Consider the following 17,029-nt stretch of genomic DNA (forward strand, 5'->3'; position numbering starts at 1 on the left):
GAACAATTTCAAGTGTCTGGTGCAAGTTGAAGATGACTCAGGTGGGGCCCACCCTCCACCACCTCATCTTGGAAGAGGGCCCCAACAGAAAGGCCTTGAGCCCAGGCACCCATGCTAGCATATCCTGAGTCAGAAGGTCAAGTCCACTGCCCCTTAGACAGACGAAATCTGGTGTTGACAGGAGTAGACTAATTCTTCAAGGGGAATTTCTACAATAACTCAGTCAGGCAAAGAAACAGCAGGCTAAATCATCACGTGAAAGAGAGCCAACTTTTCTAACAGCAATTTGCAACTTAGCTATAACCGGTTCCCTTTTTAATGTTTATTTTATGTTTTCAAATATGTGAGGCTCTCCCAAATGTCTGAAGCATGACTTTCACTTGTTTGTTTATTTTTTGGATAAAGGGATTGAACCCATAAGTGCTTAACCAGTGAACCACATCCCTAGCCCCTTCTGTTTTATTTTGAGACAGGGGCTAACTAAAGTGCTAAGGGTCCTACTAAATGGCCGAGTCTGGATTTGAACTTGCAATTCTGCCTTCTCCACAAAGTCCCTTGGATTATAGGCATACAGCGCAGTACCTGGCTAAGCACAACATTTTGTGGTGTGGTTTGGGCTATAGCTCTCACAAACATCAAAATTTTGTGATGGTCCATTTTGCCTAGGCCTCCTCCTACTTCTGCTTCATGAATTTGAGCTCATAGTATTTGCTGTGCCCACAGATCCTGCACACACTGACCCCTCCCTGCCACAGGGGATCCTCTCACATCCAGATGCTGGACACTTGGCTCTTTAGTCACCAAGGGAAGATGTGCCTAGCATAACGACTACATACATCCATGAGACAAGCAGGTCCTGGTGCCAATCAGAGGACCCAATCAGAGGGCTAGAATTTGTCGTTCACACTGAGCAGTCTGGACACCCTTCTTAAAACCCATTTGCTGTACCTCAAATTTTGAACACTGAGTTTAAAAACCATCAATGAGTCTTAATTTACACTAATTATTTCTCTTATTTTTCTAGTGGTCGTATTCTCTCTCTCATATATATATATATTAGATATATATTAGTTCTAGTTGGACACAATACCTTCATTTTATTTATTTATTTTTATGTGTTCCTTAGGATTGAACCCAGCACCTCGCACGTGCTAGATGAGAGCTCTACTGCTGAGCCCCAGCCCCAACCTGGACATTCACTTTTGCTCTCTGCCCTTCCACAATTACAAGTTGGAATTCTGCTGTAAGAGCTGCTCCTTCTTCATATTTATTCAACCCACTCCCTGTTTATATTAGTTTGGATTCATAAATATTTATTTTATTTTGTGGATTATAATCCAGTACTGCTATGGTTTGGATGAGTGTCCCCCATTGTCATGTGGCCTTTGTCCCCAGGGTGGCACTATGGGGAGGGAGTGGAGCTTGTAAGACATTAGGTCACATAAGAGGTCTTCAGGTCATTGGAGGCATGGTCTTGAAGAGGATTGTGGGATACTGACCCATTTCTCTTTCTCACTTTTGCATCCTGGCCTTAGGTGGTTGGTTTTGATCTGCCATGTGCTCCCTGCCACTGCCATCCAGAATTCCCCACAGGCCTAAAAGCAATCATGGACTGCCACCTCTAAAACTGTGAGTCAAAGTAAACCTTTTTTTTTCCTTATAAGGTAATTGTCTCAAGTATTTGTCATAGCAATGGAACGCTGACTGAAAGAAATACTATCATTGTGGACTTCTTTTGCCCAAAGTATTTCAACTCTGGTTCTAAAGGGTTGCTCATATTCTTTCAACAAGCATCAACCTTTCAAAAATTATTTATTTGGCTGAGAATACAGCTTATATAGCATGTGCAAGGCCCTGGGTTCAATCCCCAACTCAGCAAAAACTTAAAAATAATAATAAATCTATGTTATTTGTTCATTTGTTTTACTGTTTCCTGCCTTAATGACACTACAAGTTGTTTGAGATTCTTCTTACATTTCCTCTGCCCTGGCCCAACCCTCAACTACTGATCTTTGAAAAACATGCTTAGTATGCAGGAGGCCCTGGGTTCAATTCCTAGCATAAAATAAAACAAAAACACTTCTTCTTGAAGTCCTGGTCCCATTTATTAGAAAATGGTACTTGGCCACCAGTATAAGACTGCTAGACATATTTATCGTTCCCAGGAGTCAATATGTCTAGGTACTCTCAGCAAACAGAGGAAATGCAGGAAAGTTATTCCAGAATTGCTCACCCACTATCCTATGAGAAATGCCCATTTTTCTGACTACATGACCAAATTTACACATAGTGCTTTTTACCTTTATACCTATGGAATACAGACAATGCTCTTTCCCTGGATTACTGTGTTTCCTCCCCCCTTTCCTCCATTTATAGTCAAATGAGGTTGATTTGTTAGGGTTTGGACTCCATTTGGGTATGCCCCACCTCACATTCTAATTGGTTCTGTTTATTTGGGGGAATGAAAACATTTCTACGATTTTATAAGTCAGAACTACCAAAAACCAACCAACCAACAAACAAAGATATGCTCAGAGAAGTGTCACTTCTTATCTGTGGTACCCTGTTCCCATTTGCCCCTTCATTCCACCTCTTCTCTACGTGCCCCACTGTAGACCACCAATGTCTATTTCTATTGCTCGCTTGCTCTCTCTCCCTCTCTCAGTTTTCCTATTTGATGACTGACTTTATCATGAAAGATGATTCTAAATGTAAACACACTGGGTAAAAGGCCACTTAGGGGGAATTCAATAAGCATACTAATTTAGACCTCAGCAAGAGCACCTAAATAGCAAACATAATGATATATATATACTACAAATCAAATATTCACGATATCTATGTTAATCTGAGAGGAAACAGAACTCTGTATTCTAATCTTGCTGTAAAGACTTTGGCTTCATGAACTATGTGATCTTGTTAAAGGATTAAAATGAATGCAACATTTTGTTGGTATGTACTTAAAACTAAATAAACAACATGCCTATGACTGCAAACAAATGAATTCAGTGAAACAAGACAGACAGCATGAACTTGTTGATGTCATTTTTTTTTTTGACGCCTCTAATCCAGGAAAAAGGCAGATAGTAAGATGAGTAATTAGTCTTTGTATTTGTGAACTCTCAAGGGGTTCAGTCTATGCTGAGAATGTTAAGAAACTCAGAAACTGGGGCATCTGCAGACCTTGCAAGTGTCTAAAGGAGATCTCTCCCTTCCATTGTCTCCTCTATGTCCTGCTTCTCTAGAGTATTAGTGGAATTTCAGCTTCTCTGAAATTCCACTAATACTTTAGCATTTGGGACCCTCAAGTAGGGAAGGGAGAAGATGGAGAAGAAAATTCTTCCTCAGATTCTTTTGAAGAGTGTCCCCTTCAACCACTGTCCTGGTTGAGTCTTCATCAGCTGTCACTGAACCATTCACAAAAGACAAAAATGGCTTTCCAAGGAATCCCATCCTGCGACATTTACCCCAGGGGCCACACATGTGCCCCTTCTCTTCATGGAAGGCTGTCTGAGCCACATATGCCAGCAGTTCAATAGCCACAATCACACCACAAATATTTGTTTCTTGGGACGCAAAATGGGGAGTGGGCTACAAAACTGGGGATAGGATTATTAAGACCAGATTGAAGAGTGCCATAGCTGCACTTGGGTAAATATCACTGGAGTACAATAGTGAGAAGACTGGGGAGTCATCAGCTGCCCTTCAGAACTGACATACATGATTTAACTACAAGCAGTACTTCATGAAGTCTTAAACTGTAACCCGAAGAGAGGTCACCAATCTCTTTAGCTTTTGAAATAAGCAGACTTGTACATATTTTTTACAACCTCTTTATTTATTGCAACAAGGATAGCACACAATAGATATGAATTTTTGAACTTCATTTCAAAAAAAAATTCTTTAATTTTTCTTATTTTTGTTTTCTTTTGTTTATGTTTTTTTTTCTTTGTTTGTTTTTTAACAGGGATTGAACCCAATGGTACTTCACCAGTGAGCCATATCCCCAGTGCCTTTTTATATTTTATTTAGAGATAGGATCTAAGTTGCTGAGGCTGGCTTTGAACTCATGACTCTCCTGCCTCAGCCTCCCAAGCTGCTGGGAGTACAGGTGTGTGCCACTGGCCATGGCATCCAGCCATGCTTTCATTTTATATATGCATTCTTTGAGACGGGGTCTCACAATGCTGTGTGATTTGCCTCAAAATCCTAGGATTGTGATCTTCCCGCTGAGCCTCCAGGGTAGCTGGGAATACAGGTTACACCATGCCTGCCTGACTCAAAACGTACTGCTTTTAAATATGAGAAGGGAAACCAAAAGCTACATTGCACATGAAGAAATCCTACCAAGCAGGGCATGGTGGCACAGGCTTAAAATCCCAGCATTGTGAAAGGCTGAGGCAAGAGGATCACAAGTTTGAAGCCAACCTAAGCAATTTAGTGAAGCGCCAAGCAACTTGGGGAGACCCCCATCTCTCAAAATAAAAAATGAAAATGGCTGGGATGCAGCTCAGTAGTAAGGCATCCCTAAGTTCAATCCCCAGTACAAACAAACAAATAATAATAATTTTAAAAAACCCTGAAAATCCTACTAGAAAAGTTTACTTCAGAAAAGGCACATGAAAATGATTACACAACCTTCCAACATTAATTTTTTTAAAAAACTGAAGAACCTTTATAAACAATAGTAGTTATTATGGAAATATGAATTCAGAAATATTAGAATTCTGAGATGAGATGGCCAGACAACAGGAGTAGCAGGACAGACATAATTCATGATGAAAATAGAAGAAAAACAGATAAGGCATGCTGGGCATGGTAGTGCATGCCTGTAGTCTCAGAGATTCAGGAGGCAGAAGCAGGAGGGTGGAAAATTCAAGTTCAGCCTCAGAAATCTAGTGAGACTCTCTCTTAAAATACAAATAAAAAGGGCTGGAAACGTAGAGCATTCCCAGGTTCATTCCCCAGTACCACAAAAAAGAAAGAGATGAAGGGAGGAAGGAAGGGAAGGAGGGAGGGAGGGAGGAAGAACCTTTTCAGATAAAAAGCATAAAAAAGTGGGTAACACAGTAGGTATTTAAGGAAAAAAATTAAAATCAAAGAAAAAAGGAATCATTAAAGAAATGCAACGTGTTTGGGAGAAAATGCTACGTATGCAAACAAAGTAGGAAAGATCCCCCTACCCATACTTGGAATTACCAAAGAAGAAAGCCTGGCAATGGCAATAGTTAATATTTTAAAAGAGAGTTCAGTACATATATGAAAAGACGCTCAATGTCATTCATCATCAGAGAAATGCAAATTAAAACCACAAGGAGATAGCATCTCACATCTTCCACTTAAAATAACGGGTTTTCTTTTTTAAAATCAAGAGAATAAGTGTTGGTAAGAATAGGAAGAAATGGGAACCCTTGAACACTGTGGCGTAATGTACTGCCATTATGAAAATACTATGGAGAATCCTTAAAATACTAAAACTAGAACTACTACTTGAACTGCTGAACTATATGTGACCAGATGATGTTACTCAGTTCTCCACTCTCCAAAAGAAAGATTTCAGTTGAGACACAGACAGAAGAGGCATGTGGTGAGCCGTTTCTGCCGCTTATGCAGACTTGGTCGCCATTACAAGATGGCGCTGGCTCCGCTGTGGTTTGTGATAAACAACTCCTTGTTTTGGGAGAGTTGGCACGTAGCTGTAATACACCCTGTGAGAAAGATCCACGTGGCAGCTTTGCATTGGGACTTGATGTGCTTTATCAAGGCTGGGGCGCTCGGGTGTAGTAGTAGTGGTAGTAGTAGAAGTAAAAGTAGAAGTAGAAGTAGTAGTAGTAATAAAAGAAGCTTCCAGAGACACATAATTAAAGGCCTGAATAAACTGCTGAAAGAAGAATCCTGTGTCGTGTCCTCCTTGCTGGCGAGGGGGTCGCGGCGGAGGCATAAAGAGCTTATTTGGTGAAATGAAAGTATGCTTCAGAGAACGTGTAGCAGGCAGTGCCAAGAGAGGAAGCAAGCTCTTGTTTCTTCATCCTGGGCTTTTATGGCCTGCTTGGCATCTTCCCACCAATGCATTTGGGGAGGTTACAGCCATTTCCCACCTCAGTTAAGTGTACCTCTGTCAATTTCACCATTTGGCAATTTCCCCAGCATAGATTGTATATATTTTCTCCAGATGAACAGGGAGCTGTCTGACCACAGGAAAGCAGTCCTGGGAAATGTAATGGCCAGGTGGATGCCACCCAGGGACACAGCCTGAACTTCCTTTCCCTATCTTCTTTCCTCTAGCTAGTGCCTACTCTAACCCTCCTGCACCAGAAGGCAGAGTTCCAACCCTCCCAAGACTCAAGAATAGATCTGTGAGCCCGAGATTTCTAACCCAGACAGGGATGATGTAGAAAAGCTATAGATTGTCAAGAACAAAATCACAACAACTCATCTTAATGATCTGAATTGGCTTTATTATCTCTTCTAGAATAGAGTAACACTATTTCAGAAAATATGAACGCTCTCATGAGCTGAGCCCAGGAGTTTTCATTTTATAGACAGAAAAGGACTTGAAGAAAGAAACAAAGAGCAAAAACCAGATTGGCCATTTCAAAGTTAACTTTCCTTGCTAGGATTGAACAGGACATAAAACAATACAAAAATAATTGGTTCACATCAGATTATTTCAGGTTGCCTTTTTGTGGGAGGATTAAGGCTGAGGCACCTTCATCATCATGCCAATTGAAACTGGCCTCTTTGGTAATTTGGCAGTCTCTCTAACCCTGATTGCTGGGCAGGTCAGATAATCAACTGAGTGTCAGCTTGGTGACTTGGAACTTCAGCATGAGGCTTCCTGTCACAGGAAAGCAGGGAGCTGAAACTCCAAACCTTGGATCTTGGGTTCTGACAAAAGAAACTTTAAAGTCAGACACCAAAAGCCATGGCAGAGAACTTCATTATCAGTGAAGGAAAAGAGAAAGTGAGGTGAAAAGAAAGTAAAAGCCGAATGAGGTTCGATCAAAGACAGAGAGAGAGAGAGAGAGAGAGAGAGAGAGAGAGAAAGTGAGAGCGAGAGCGAGCGCCATCCCAGAGCAGAGTACCAGAAAGGAGCCAATGCTGTCTCCAAATTTAGTACTGTTTTATGGTTGGCTTGAAAACTGGGTCCTCCTTCAGCACCTTGCTCCAATCAGGTGTTCAATCCTTCCTGTGGGGTGGTGGGGTTTTGACCTAGTTGGTCCTCTCCAGACCTGTCATGGTGGCCATCCTATTTAGGAGAGCTTCATCCACAAGTCAATCCCATGTCAATGTGGACACTTCCACCTCTTATCCTCTTACCCATTCATGCATTGAAACTCTGGAGGAGCTTCTTCCAGTCCCTCCCAAATACAGGAAGGCCCCTTGCTCCAGGCAACATACACTTGGTCCACAGATGGCTCCTCCTTCCTTCAGGAGGGAGTTCCTGGGGCAGGGTATGCTGTAGTCTTTCTAACTTCAGTTGTGGAAGCAGCTCCCCTACCCAATGATACATGCAATCAGCAGGCTGAGCTTGTGCCTCATCAGACAGAGCCTTCACTTTGGCAAAGGGAGCCTCCCTTAGTGTCTCACCAACTCTAAATACACTTTGCACACACTTCTCTCCCACTCTGCTATTTGGAAGGAGGGAGGATTCCTTACCACCAAGGGAACTTCAATTACTAATGCCCCCTTCATCTCCAATCTCCTTCAGGTCTCAAAGCTTCCCACTGCCATTGGAACTAAAGAACGCAGCTGAATAACCCCCTTCTCCATGGGCACTTCCTTTCCTGACCTCTCCTTGTCATAGGCCTTTGGCTATTGCTTAACCCATGCATCATTAAAGTTACTCAAGACCAGATTCAAAGGATCTCTAACCAAACCATGAACCAGCTTCTGCTACAGGACTTCCAACCCCTCACCAAATTTGGGACATCCAGAGTCAGCATCACTGGGTCTGACCATCACCATTGCCTCAATAACACCTTGAGCCCCTAACAAGGGTGCAGACACCTCCCCTTCCAAGCAGGAAGAAGATGCAGAAGATTGATCTACCCCCATGTCCCTTAAGGGGCCCAATAACAAACAAAAAAGGGGGAATGTAAGGTTCTTGCTGAGCATCCTGATGGCCATTTTTTGAAAAAGTTTTGCTTTTCCACTCAAGGGCCTTTCTGAGAAAGGCTCCCCACTTCCTCATACTACCCCCACCCTTAACTGCCCACATAAGGACCCACCAGCCTCTAATCCCTGAGCCTCCCCCATAAAAGTCTCAAACCCAAGCCCATGTTGCCACTCTCCATCTACGGAGAGATGGCCTTTATTTGTCAACTCTCCTATGTATATCTGCCTGGCCTGTCTCCAAGTTCCTCACTTTCCTTTCAACTAAAAAGTTTAAAAGACCCTAAAGTCATATAAACAACACTTTATGACCTTACCATGTATTTCACTGCTCATTGCTAACCCCTACCTAACAACTCCATTTTGATCTTCAGCCGGGTCTATGTAGGAGATTAGTTCAAAATAATGGCCTCTTCTACTTTATTTAACAAGACCAGTAGTATCACCCAAACATCTAAGAGCTCAGAATATTGTTCACATAATCTCTTCTTTTTACATTCTAACCTTTTTGCCTTTTTAAAAATAGAAAATGTCATGCATAATATAGAATATTATACACCCTCCCTGACTCATCACCCAGCTATCAAAATATCCCAGATCCTGGTAGTCTTATTGTTCACCTGTGAACATTTCATGCTTGAGAAAACTTCTGGAAAAATAAACTCTAACCAATCAATGGGTAGCAGAAAATATTTCAATCAAAGGAATAGCATAGAGCTGTTAGTATTTTCAACTGCACATCTAGGATGAAGACAAAGGTGTGACTGAGTGTTGGGAAATGGAATGTAAATATTACATGTCTTCTTTGAAAGTTGAAAAAAGACAATTAAAAGAAAGAAAGAGGAAAATCGGAAGAGAAGGTGGAAGTAGAAAACTCGGTTCCTTGCCCATCTGGAGTCTGATGAGAATCAAAGCTGAAAAGCCAAGTGCTTGAGGTTGTGTCTTCTGCTGGACTATGAAGATAAATACAAAGAAGGCTCCTCCTACTGACTGAAAATTGCTTTGAAGAGGAGGAGGGAGTAAGGAACACAAATCAAAGATTTAAGGGAAAGGTTTCCACCCTCAAATGCAGCACTTAGTAATGTTAAAGGATGCAATTACAACTTACTTTGAAGATCTTCATTGGCTTTATTTATTTATTTATGTATTTTGTGGTGCTGGGGATTGAACCCAGGGTCTTGCGCGTGCTTGGCAAATGCTTTACCCCTGAGCCACATCCCCATCCCTGGCTTTATTTTTTATTCTAGAAGGAGGCAATGCTTTATTCCATAAAATAGGGTAAGTGTTCCAATGGTTCAAGCAAAGTTGATTGGTTTTCCAGACAGAACAGCAAAAAGAACAAAAAGCAGCTGTAACCCCAGCAACTCAGGAGGCTGAGGTAGAAGGATCAAAAGTTCAATGTCATTCTGGAGAACTTAGCTAGACCTTGTATCAAAATAGAATGTAAAAAGGGTGGGGGCTGTTTCTCGGTGGTAGAGTGCCACTGAGTTCAATCCCCTGGCCCCCAGTCCCCAAAACACAGATTGGATTGCAGGTAACAAGTGGAACATACACACAGACACACTCCCCACCCCACCCTATCCGCTTTCTCTGTCTCTCCAGGGGAAGAGGAGACTCTGCTTCTTTCCTTGTCTTATTCATTTATTTACTTACTTATGATCACCAAAAACCTGGCTAGAAGCCTCCTGGCTCCTCTGACCTGACTTCTCCTAGGTCAGAACTAGATCCTGCACCTATGCCAAAGGCAATCACTCAGAACTGGAATCTATTCTTGAGTCACACAGGGCAAGGATGCGCACCAGAAAGATTCTGGGGCTCTCCTGGTCCGCCCACCACCCAGCCTCCTGGTGTGTTTCCATGCCATCTCTTCTGATCAGGGGTCACCTTTCGCAGGTGGAGTCTCCTGGGGATTCTGGTGTTGCCTGCAGGGACTTTTCTTTGAGCTGGAGGGAACCAGCCTTGGCTCATTTTGCAGACTAGGAAAGTACTCCTTTAGGGGACAGTTAGCTGCAAGGACCTGAGCATGGAATTGGGCGCCACCCTGGGGTGAGGATGGCAAAGATCAAAACCACCCACAGCTAGATCAAGGAGGGAGCCAGGAAGAGAACACTGCCATCTTCTGGCAGGCAGGGGAAGGCCCCGCAGAGGAGGTGGGTGGGGTGGCCTCCGGTTCCCGGGCTAAGGGAAGGACTCCGTTTTCCTCCAAATCTTCCCAGAACTGGGAAGTGTCGGATAGTCACTTGTTTTGTTTTTTTAGTTAAAACGGAAAGTCCTAGTGTGCGCGCGGCAAGGATAGACGATGGGTGGACGGAGTTACAGTGCTAAATCATGGAAGTGGGAAAGGGAAACTCGGGAGTAGCGTGCCAAGGTGTAATGGGCATCGGATGAAGAAGGCAGCCGCAGCCCGAGCTCGGGGCCAAGGCCGGGCCGCATCCTGTGGCAACTGTGAGTCACCCATTAGCAGGGCTCACCCAGGGCTGAGGTCGCGTGTATAGACACGTGCTGGAGGGTGAGAAGGCAGCACTGGGTCTGGGGGAAACCTAGTTCCATCTGCACCCGCCGGACGAAAATGTCCTTCGTCCTTCGCCAGATGATGCAGAATTTAAGGGAGGTCTGATGCACATTCTCGGGAGGAGAGACACCCCACCACCACCCCGCACCACTGGGTCCCGCGCTCCAAGTCCACGTGCTCAGCCCAGTACCCGGGAGGCCCCTCCTTAGGGGGCGTGGCGGGGCGGGCTCCGCCCGGAGGCTTTGTGCAGCGCTTCAAAACAACCCCGAGGCCCCACCCCGTGACTCACCGTCGGGTGTGGCCCTAGCCTAGACATTTCACTCTCGAAGTGGGCTGGAAGCCCGGCTCCCGCGACTGCGCGTTGCCCCTGCATCCTTGAGGTTCCTTGAGGTTCTCAAGGATGCGGGTCCTGGGCTCCCTCCCGCCCCCGCTCCCATCCTCCTGGGTGCAGGTGGCTGGGAGGAAACTCCCGAGTCCCCCCCACCCCCCAGCCTCCAGCTCTTGCAGCCCCTCGTCCACTTCCAGAGCGGAGTCCTAGATCTGGGGACCGAGTACCTCCCGTTCTAGGAGGGCCGGCTTCCTGTAACAGGGCCAGCGCCTTTGAATTGGGGGTGGGGGTGGGGCGGATAAGGGAGCCAGTGGTTAGGAAGATGAGAGGATGGAAAAGAGTGCTCTGGACGGTCAGTCTGGGAAGTCCAAGGCTGGATTTCAGGTCTTGGGTTTGAGGTTGCCCTTACCGGGGAAGTATGGGTCCCTCTTGGCGCTAAACACTAAGTAGACACAGTGTGGAATCATTAGCTTTAATGATGGGCAAACCAAAGAGGTAGCTGCTGAACAGAGCTTAGAGCCAAGTTCTGCTGAACAGGTCCTGGAGGGAAGTGCCCGTGTCTTCCGTCATTTCTGAAGGCCAAATTTCTTCCCTAGACCAGAGACGCTGTCAGAGGCCTGGTTAGCAGCTTTGTCTATGGCTTCCTGGGTAGACTTGCCAAGATTGTCCATGGCTGCGAAAGGAAAGAAGGGTGTGTGGGTAAGAGAAGGGGTCTTCCTCCCCAGGGAGTCTGCCTGTGGTCCTTGTAGGCAGAGAATCCTGCAGAGGAGAGGATGGTCCAGGGTTGAGAAGTGGCTGGGGCTGCCCATCATCCCTCCCCGCCAGCCCTGCCAAACCTTTCTGTCCAGCCTCTGTGGCCTGATTTAGTACATGCTGCCCTGCTTCACCGACTGCTGTCACTGGAACAGAAAGACAGGAAATTTACCCCTGTTGAGTCACCACTGACCACGGGGAGTCACCCCACCACCACTTCCCTGTGCTCTCTATTCTATTCTATAGGCCCAAGGGACTGATGTCCATTGAGATGAAGTCCCTTGCCCAAGGCCACCCAACCATGTCACTGGGGCATTCTTGTTTGTTTATTTATAACTCTTGGCCCTCTCCTCTTGCCAACCTCCCGCCCCCATCTCCAGAGTTGCTGAGAAAATATTCGAGGAAGGAAGGCAGCACAGAGCCTAGATTAGGGATCCAGTGACTGTGGACAGAAGAGGGGCACACACACCTCCTCTCATCCAGGGCGTCCGACCCCACCCTCTTCAATCCTGGGGATCCCCTGGCTTGAGATGGCACCTGAGCTATGGCTACTGTTGGTCTTGGTTCAGGATGACCCTGTCCACTTTAACAACTTCTCCCATAGAAAATGCCTGATGTCCCACCTTTAGTGCCCCTGACTCTAGGGCCTCTACTTTCATCAAGACCCCTTCCTACCTCCTCCCCCTGTGGCTCCCCTCAAAGAGCACACAAACACGGATGTCAGTGCTTCAGTAGGCAGGCAACTTAAGGCATTAGGAAAGGAAATGCAGAAAGGAGGTGGAACTTCCAAAGTAGAGCTATCTCCCTGCCACCAGAGTTTCTGCCTCCCCCGGAAACCTGAACTAGGTGCTGCAAGGAGGAACCCAGTGAGCCAGGGGTCTCTTCATATCCCTTACTCTCCGTCTTCAGCTGTGAAGCCTCTGGAACAAGGAGAGGACTTCAAAGTAAAGAAAGTAAGGATATTTTTTCCCCCTGAGGGGTCAAAATCAAGCCCAGTGAGGTCCGGAGCAGCCTCTGGATCCCATTCGTCCTGTGCTCATAGACCTGGCAGATGGGAGGTGAGCCAGTGTCCTTTCTTCATGGAACTTTACCCATTCCTGAGGGCATGGGTGGGGACGCTTAGGATCTGGGTAGGGCTGCACTGTCTGCCTGCCTGTTCCTCCAGGGAGGGGTGACAAAGCCCAAAGCGCAGCCTAGGACCCCTGGGGCACCACAGTACCCAACATCCTGTCCCTCAGGGCATTCTTTGCAGGTGCAGGTGCGGGGTCCCTTGCATCTCTGGGAGATGAAGTCCTCAGACATATGGGCTGCGCAGACCCGTGGCTTCTGCCAGGTGCATCCAGGTAGGTGACCCCGCTGGTGCCCAGGTAGAATGCTGTCCTCACCTGCTTCCTGGGCTGTCCCTTCCGCCTGCTGCTTCAAGTCCTTAAAACTCTTGCTGGCCATAGCTTCCAGGAGTATGCGGGGTAGTCAAAACCGTCAGACACACAGACCGCTGGAGTTTGCTCGCTGCTCTGAAGACTGGTGCGCTACTTTGTGTTTTTAAAGCGTCCCAGGGACGGCCCACCTCGCTGGGGGGGCGGGAGGGGGGCGGGGGTTGCTGGCTGGCGGAATCAGGCATGACTCCGCCCTGTGCCAAGCTTCTCTTGTGGGGCGGGGGAGGGAGGTTGGGAGAGGGAACAGAGGACATGCTTGCCTCTGGGTACCTGCAGTGGGAAGGCTATCACTAGAACCAGAGTAAGAAGAGAGACTAGGTTAAGGATCCAGTGATTGGGCAGGAGAGAGGCACCCACACCTTCTCTCATCCAGCTAGTCCGACCCCACCCTCTTCAATCCTGGGATCCCCCACTTGATGAGCCTGAAGTCAGTGTCGAGATGGGAGCTGGATACCGAAGCCGGCATTAATAATAGCAGCTGGCTTCTATTAAGCATTTATCTTGCGCCAGGAGCTTCCTTAATGTTTTACAATCTCTTGTATAATTTTTACACCACCTGGTAAAAGAAGTGTTATTAATAGCATCAGTTTATAAGGGAAAACTGAGGCAGATAGAGGGTGAATAGATTTTACTCAAACCTCTGTGGCAGGACTCTAATATGGGCTGGAGTGCTTTGAAACCACCCCCCCAACCCCAACACCCCTCCCAACACCCCTGCCCCCCTGGCAATCATGGAACCTTTTGTTCCCACACACCAGGGTGGTGCTGCAGACTGGCTGGCTGTTCTGGGGCTTCTGGGACCCTGTGGTTGCAGACTGGAGAGGATTCAGTAAAGATCAACAAGAAGAGGTGCCATTGGCATGAACACTTGCAAATGATGCAGCCCCAAGTGGAGAGTGAGGAAGCTGCCCCCTTGTGTCAGCTGGAAAGGAGGTTGTCACGGGTCACCAAATTCTGACCAGTAGAGCAAGTAGCGCTGCTCAGAGAGGGCAGGAATGGCCAGGGTCTGCTCACTTTCCAAAAAAGTCTAGGGACTTGAGGATCTCTTGGGGCACTAGAAGTCAGGAAGCTGCATCTGAGTTGGGGAGACAGGATTCCAGAAACAGCAACACATACCCATCCCCCACTCTAGAGGCATAGTGAAGCCCCCACCCTCCCCAGCACACTCTGGTCACACACAGCCCACTACCCCTCTCCAGGTCTAGTGTTGTGACCTTCCCTAACTCTTTCTCTGCACTCTTGGAGTTGCTCTTAGAATTCTGGGGAGCCCCTGCCTACCCAGGCCACTGTGCTGTCTTATATCCTCCTTGTAGTAGCAGAGGGTCAACCACTGGCCTGGAGTGTCTGAAAGCCCAAATGTGCATATGCATGTGCACACACACACACACACACACACACACGTGTGCACACACGCACACACACACACACACAAAGTATAGATTAAAGACGATTAAAACACTAGGCAAGAGAAAGGGTAAGGTGATGATTAGTGGGGGAAGGGAGGGAGCACATGTGCAGAGGCATAATGCCCCATCCCTACCACACCCCCTCCACACACATAGGTGTTAAAGGGAGGCAATCCCCTAGGCAGTGGTGGGGGACTTCAGCCCAGCCTCTGCCTCAGCCTTTCCAGCCCTCCTGAATGCCCTCCCACAACACCATGTCTTTAACCTGGAAGGCTCTTGCCACTGGGCTGGTCATCACATGGGAGCAGATCCTATTTGATACCCAGCCTCAGCCTCTGTGAGTAGCAAACAAAACACGAAGGCAGCAGCTACTGTCCGGAGGGCCAGCCAGCCTTCAGAGGTGATGCAGAGACTGCTCAGTGTTTCTGTACAGCATCAGGCACTGGAGTCAGTCCTCTTGGGCTCAGAAACCCTTAGGACAAGTCTCTTGACCTCTTTGAGCCTCTGTGTTCCCAACCTTGAAGAGAAGAAGTGACTAATATGTGTATGCAGAGTTAGAGTCTGACCCCAAGGCCAAGGAGGCACACAATATGGAGGCAGAAATGCCAAGATTTTTCACCCTGTTTTAGTCACCCATCTGACACTGGCAAGGTTTCAGCAAAAGTGCTTTGCAAGTCCCTGAAAAGTAGACTCAGCCACTGCCATCATCATAACCCTCGTGTCAGAGGTGTCATCTACAGCAAAGCTAGTGCAGGACTAATTATATACTACTCAGCTGAGTGACCTACAGAATTTTGAATTTTTTTTTCAAAATTAGTGATTTTTAAAGTCAACTAAAGACAAATGAATCTAGGGGGTTTATTTAGGTTTTCCCTTGGGTACATGCCCAACTCTCAGTTGAGGGTCTTGCAAGACAAGGCAGGGTCAGGGGCCTCTCAGACAAGGAGAGGCATAATGTAAGAACAGTGCTCTTCTGGAGAAGACAGAAGCAGCCTCTAAGAGCCCAGAGAACATGACAGGGCATTTAAAAGCAAAGAGTACTGCCGGTGGGGAAGGAGCTTGCTGGAATAGGCTGACCTTGATGTTTGGCACTTGAGTCCAGGACAGAACCTCCGTGTGTGTGTGTGTGTGTGTGTGTGTGTGTGTGTGTGTGTGTGTGTGTGTAGCATCAGCAGGGATACTTCCAGACTGCTTACGCAGATGTAGAGGGCACTGGGAGGGAGTCTCATGAAGGCTATGCCCAGGGATCAGGTCTAGGTACCTTCTCTCCCCACACCCAGTCGCCTGAGCTCAGCTTGCTCCTCCTTGCTTTCCCTTACAGTCCAGAGAACTCTCAAACACACCCAGGCCCCTGGGGCATGCACAGGCCTGCTCATATGCCTGTGTCTGAACCAGACAGCAGGAACACCACTGCCTGCCCAGAGCCTCCCCCAGACCCTTCACTACTGCCCAGGGGACCAGCAGCCTCTGCTCCTTTCTGCCTCTTCAGCAGTGGACATCCATGACCAGCTGACCAGCAGTCAGCCTAGCTCAGCTGTATCTGACTGAATCCCATCCCCCTGGGCTGTCCTTGACCCTGACCCCTGTTGCAGAGGCAGTATAGACAGGGTAGAGTCTGGAATGATGTGTGACCTCCAGCTCTTACTCTGAAATCAAGGACCAGAGGCTTAGGGCAAGTCACTTCAAAGCTTCAAGTTTAAATTGGCTACCAAAGAAGAGAGCCAGATTCCCAAGGCATAAGACCCCAGGCGAAATGGGACAGTGGGACACTGACCAGCCTGGTGCTGGGGTCGCTTTGAAAACTTGGGGGGCAGGGCTCTGCCAAGAGCACCCCAGAGCCCAGACAGTCTCACTGTTCTTAGCAGAACGAGGAATCAATGGGGTGCCCCTAGGGCAAGGCCCCTGGTTTGTGCCAGTTTCATTGTTAGCTTTTACTATTTTTCTCTCGAGGTGTGGCTCAATCTGATACACCTCAGCTGTCTTGTTGTTTAATGACACCTGACAAGTTTCTGGGTGCAGGAAAAGAAAGCCTAACCCTAATTTTGGTGGGGAGCTTGCGACTGGCTAGGTTCCGGTGGGCGGTCACTTCCTGGCTCTCCTGTCCGTCCTATGTGTTTAAGCTTTGAAAGTTACCTTCTGCTCCAGGGAGGGTGTCAGGTGTCCCTAATCCTTCAGGACAGTTGGTGCTAAAGACATAGGCAGCATCCTCAACTGCAGCTGACCTCGGGTTCTTGGGTTCTTCAGCGACGCTGGGTAGGCAGGTGGGTGGGGTTCACCCCAAGGGGGAGCTGCAGCTCAACCTGGGGACATCCAGCCCTGCACACTTGGACAGTGTGAGATGCCCACTGTGGGGAGCTGGAGGAGCCGCTGCCATCATGCTAAAGGGGGATGGTTCCCAAAGGCACCAGTTCCAGAAGCACTCTGCGTGTTCCCATAGTGTCCCTGGTCCCATCAACCTAGTTCCTGTCCCTGAGACCTC

At 47.3% G+C, this 17,029-nt stretch overlaps 1 protein-coding gene across 1 annotated transcript; it reads right to left on the reverse strand.

Annotated features, from left to right (window-relative positions):
• Window positions 1-11,413: 11,413 nt before the first annotated feature.
• Window positions 11,414-13,253, reverse strand: Adirf (adipogenesis regulatory factor). Its single transcript, XM_005340546.5, has 3 exons — window positions 13,094-13,253; window positions 11,792-11,854; window positions 11,414-11,628 (listed from the first exon to the last, which is right to left on the reverse strand). Exons 1-3 carry the CDS (start codon window positions 13,152-13,154, stop codon window positions 11,522-11,524), a joined length of 231 nt encoding a protein of 76 aa, XP_005340603.1. The 5' UTR covers window positions 13,155-13,253; the 3' UTR covers window positions 11,414-11,521.
• Window positions 13,254-17,029: the final 3,776 nt, after the last annotated feature.

The sequence above is a fragment of the Ictidomys tridecemlineatus genome, chromosome 1 (assembly GCF_052094955.1).
Source record: "Ictidomys tridecemlineatus isolate mIctTri1 chromosome 1, mIctTri1.hap1, whole genome shotgun sequence".
Lineage (NCBI taxonomy): Eukaryota > Metazoa > Chordata > Mammalia > Rodentia > Sciuridae > Ictidomys > Ictidomys tridecemlineatus.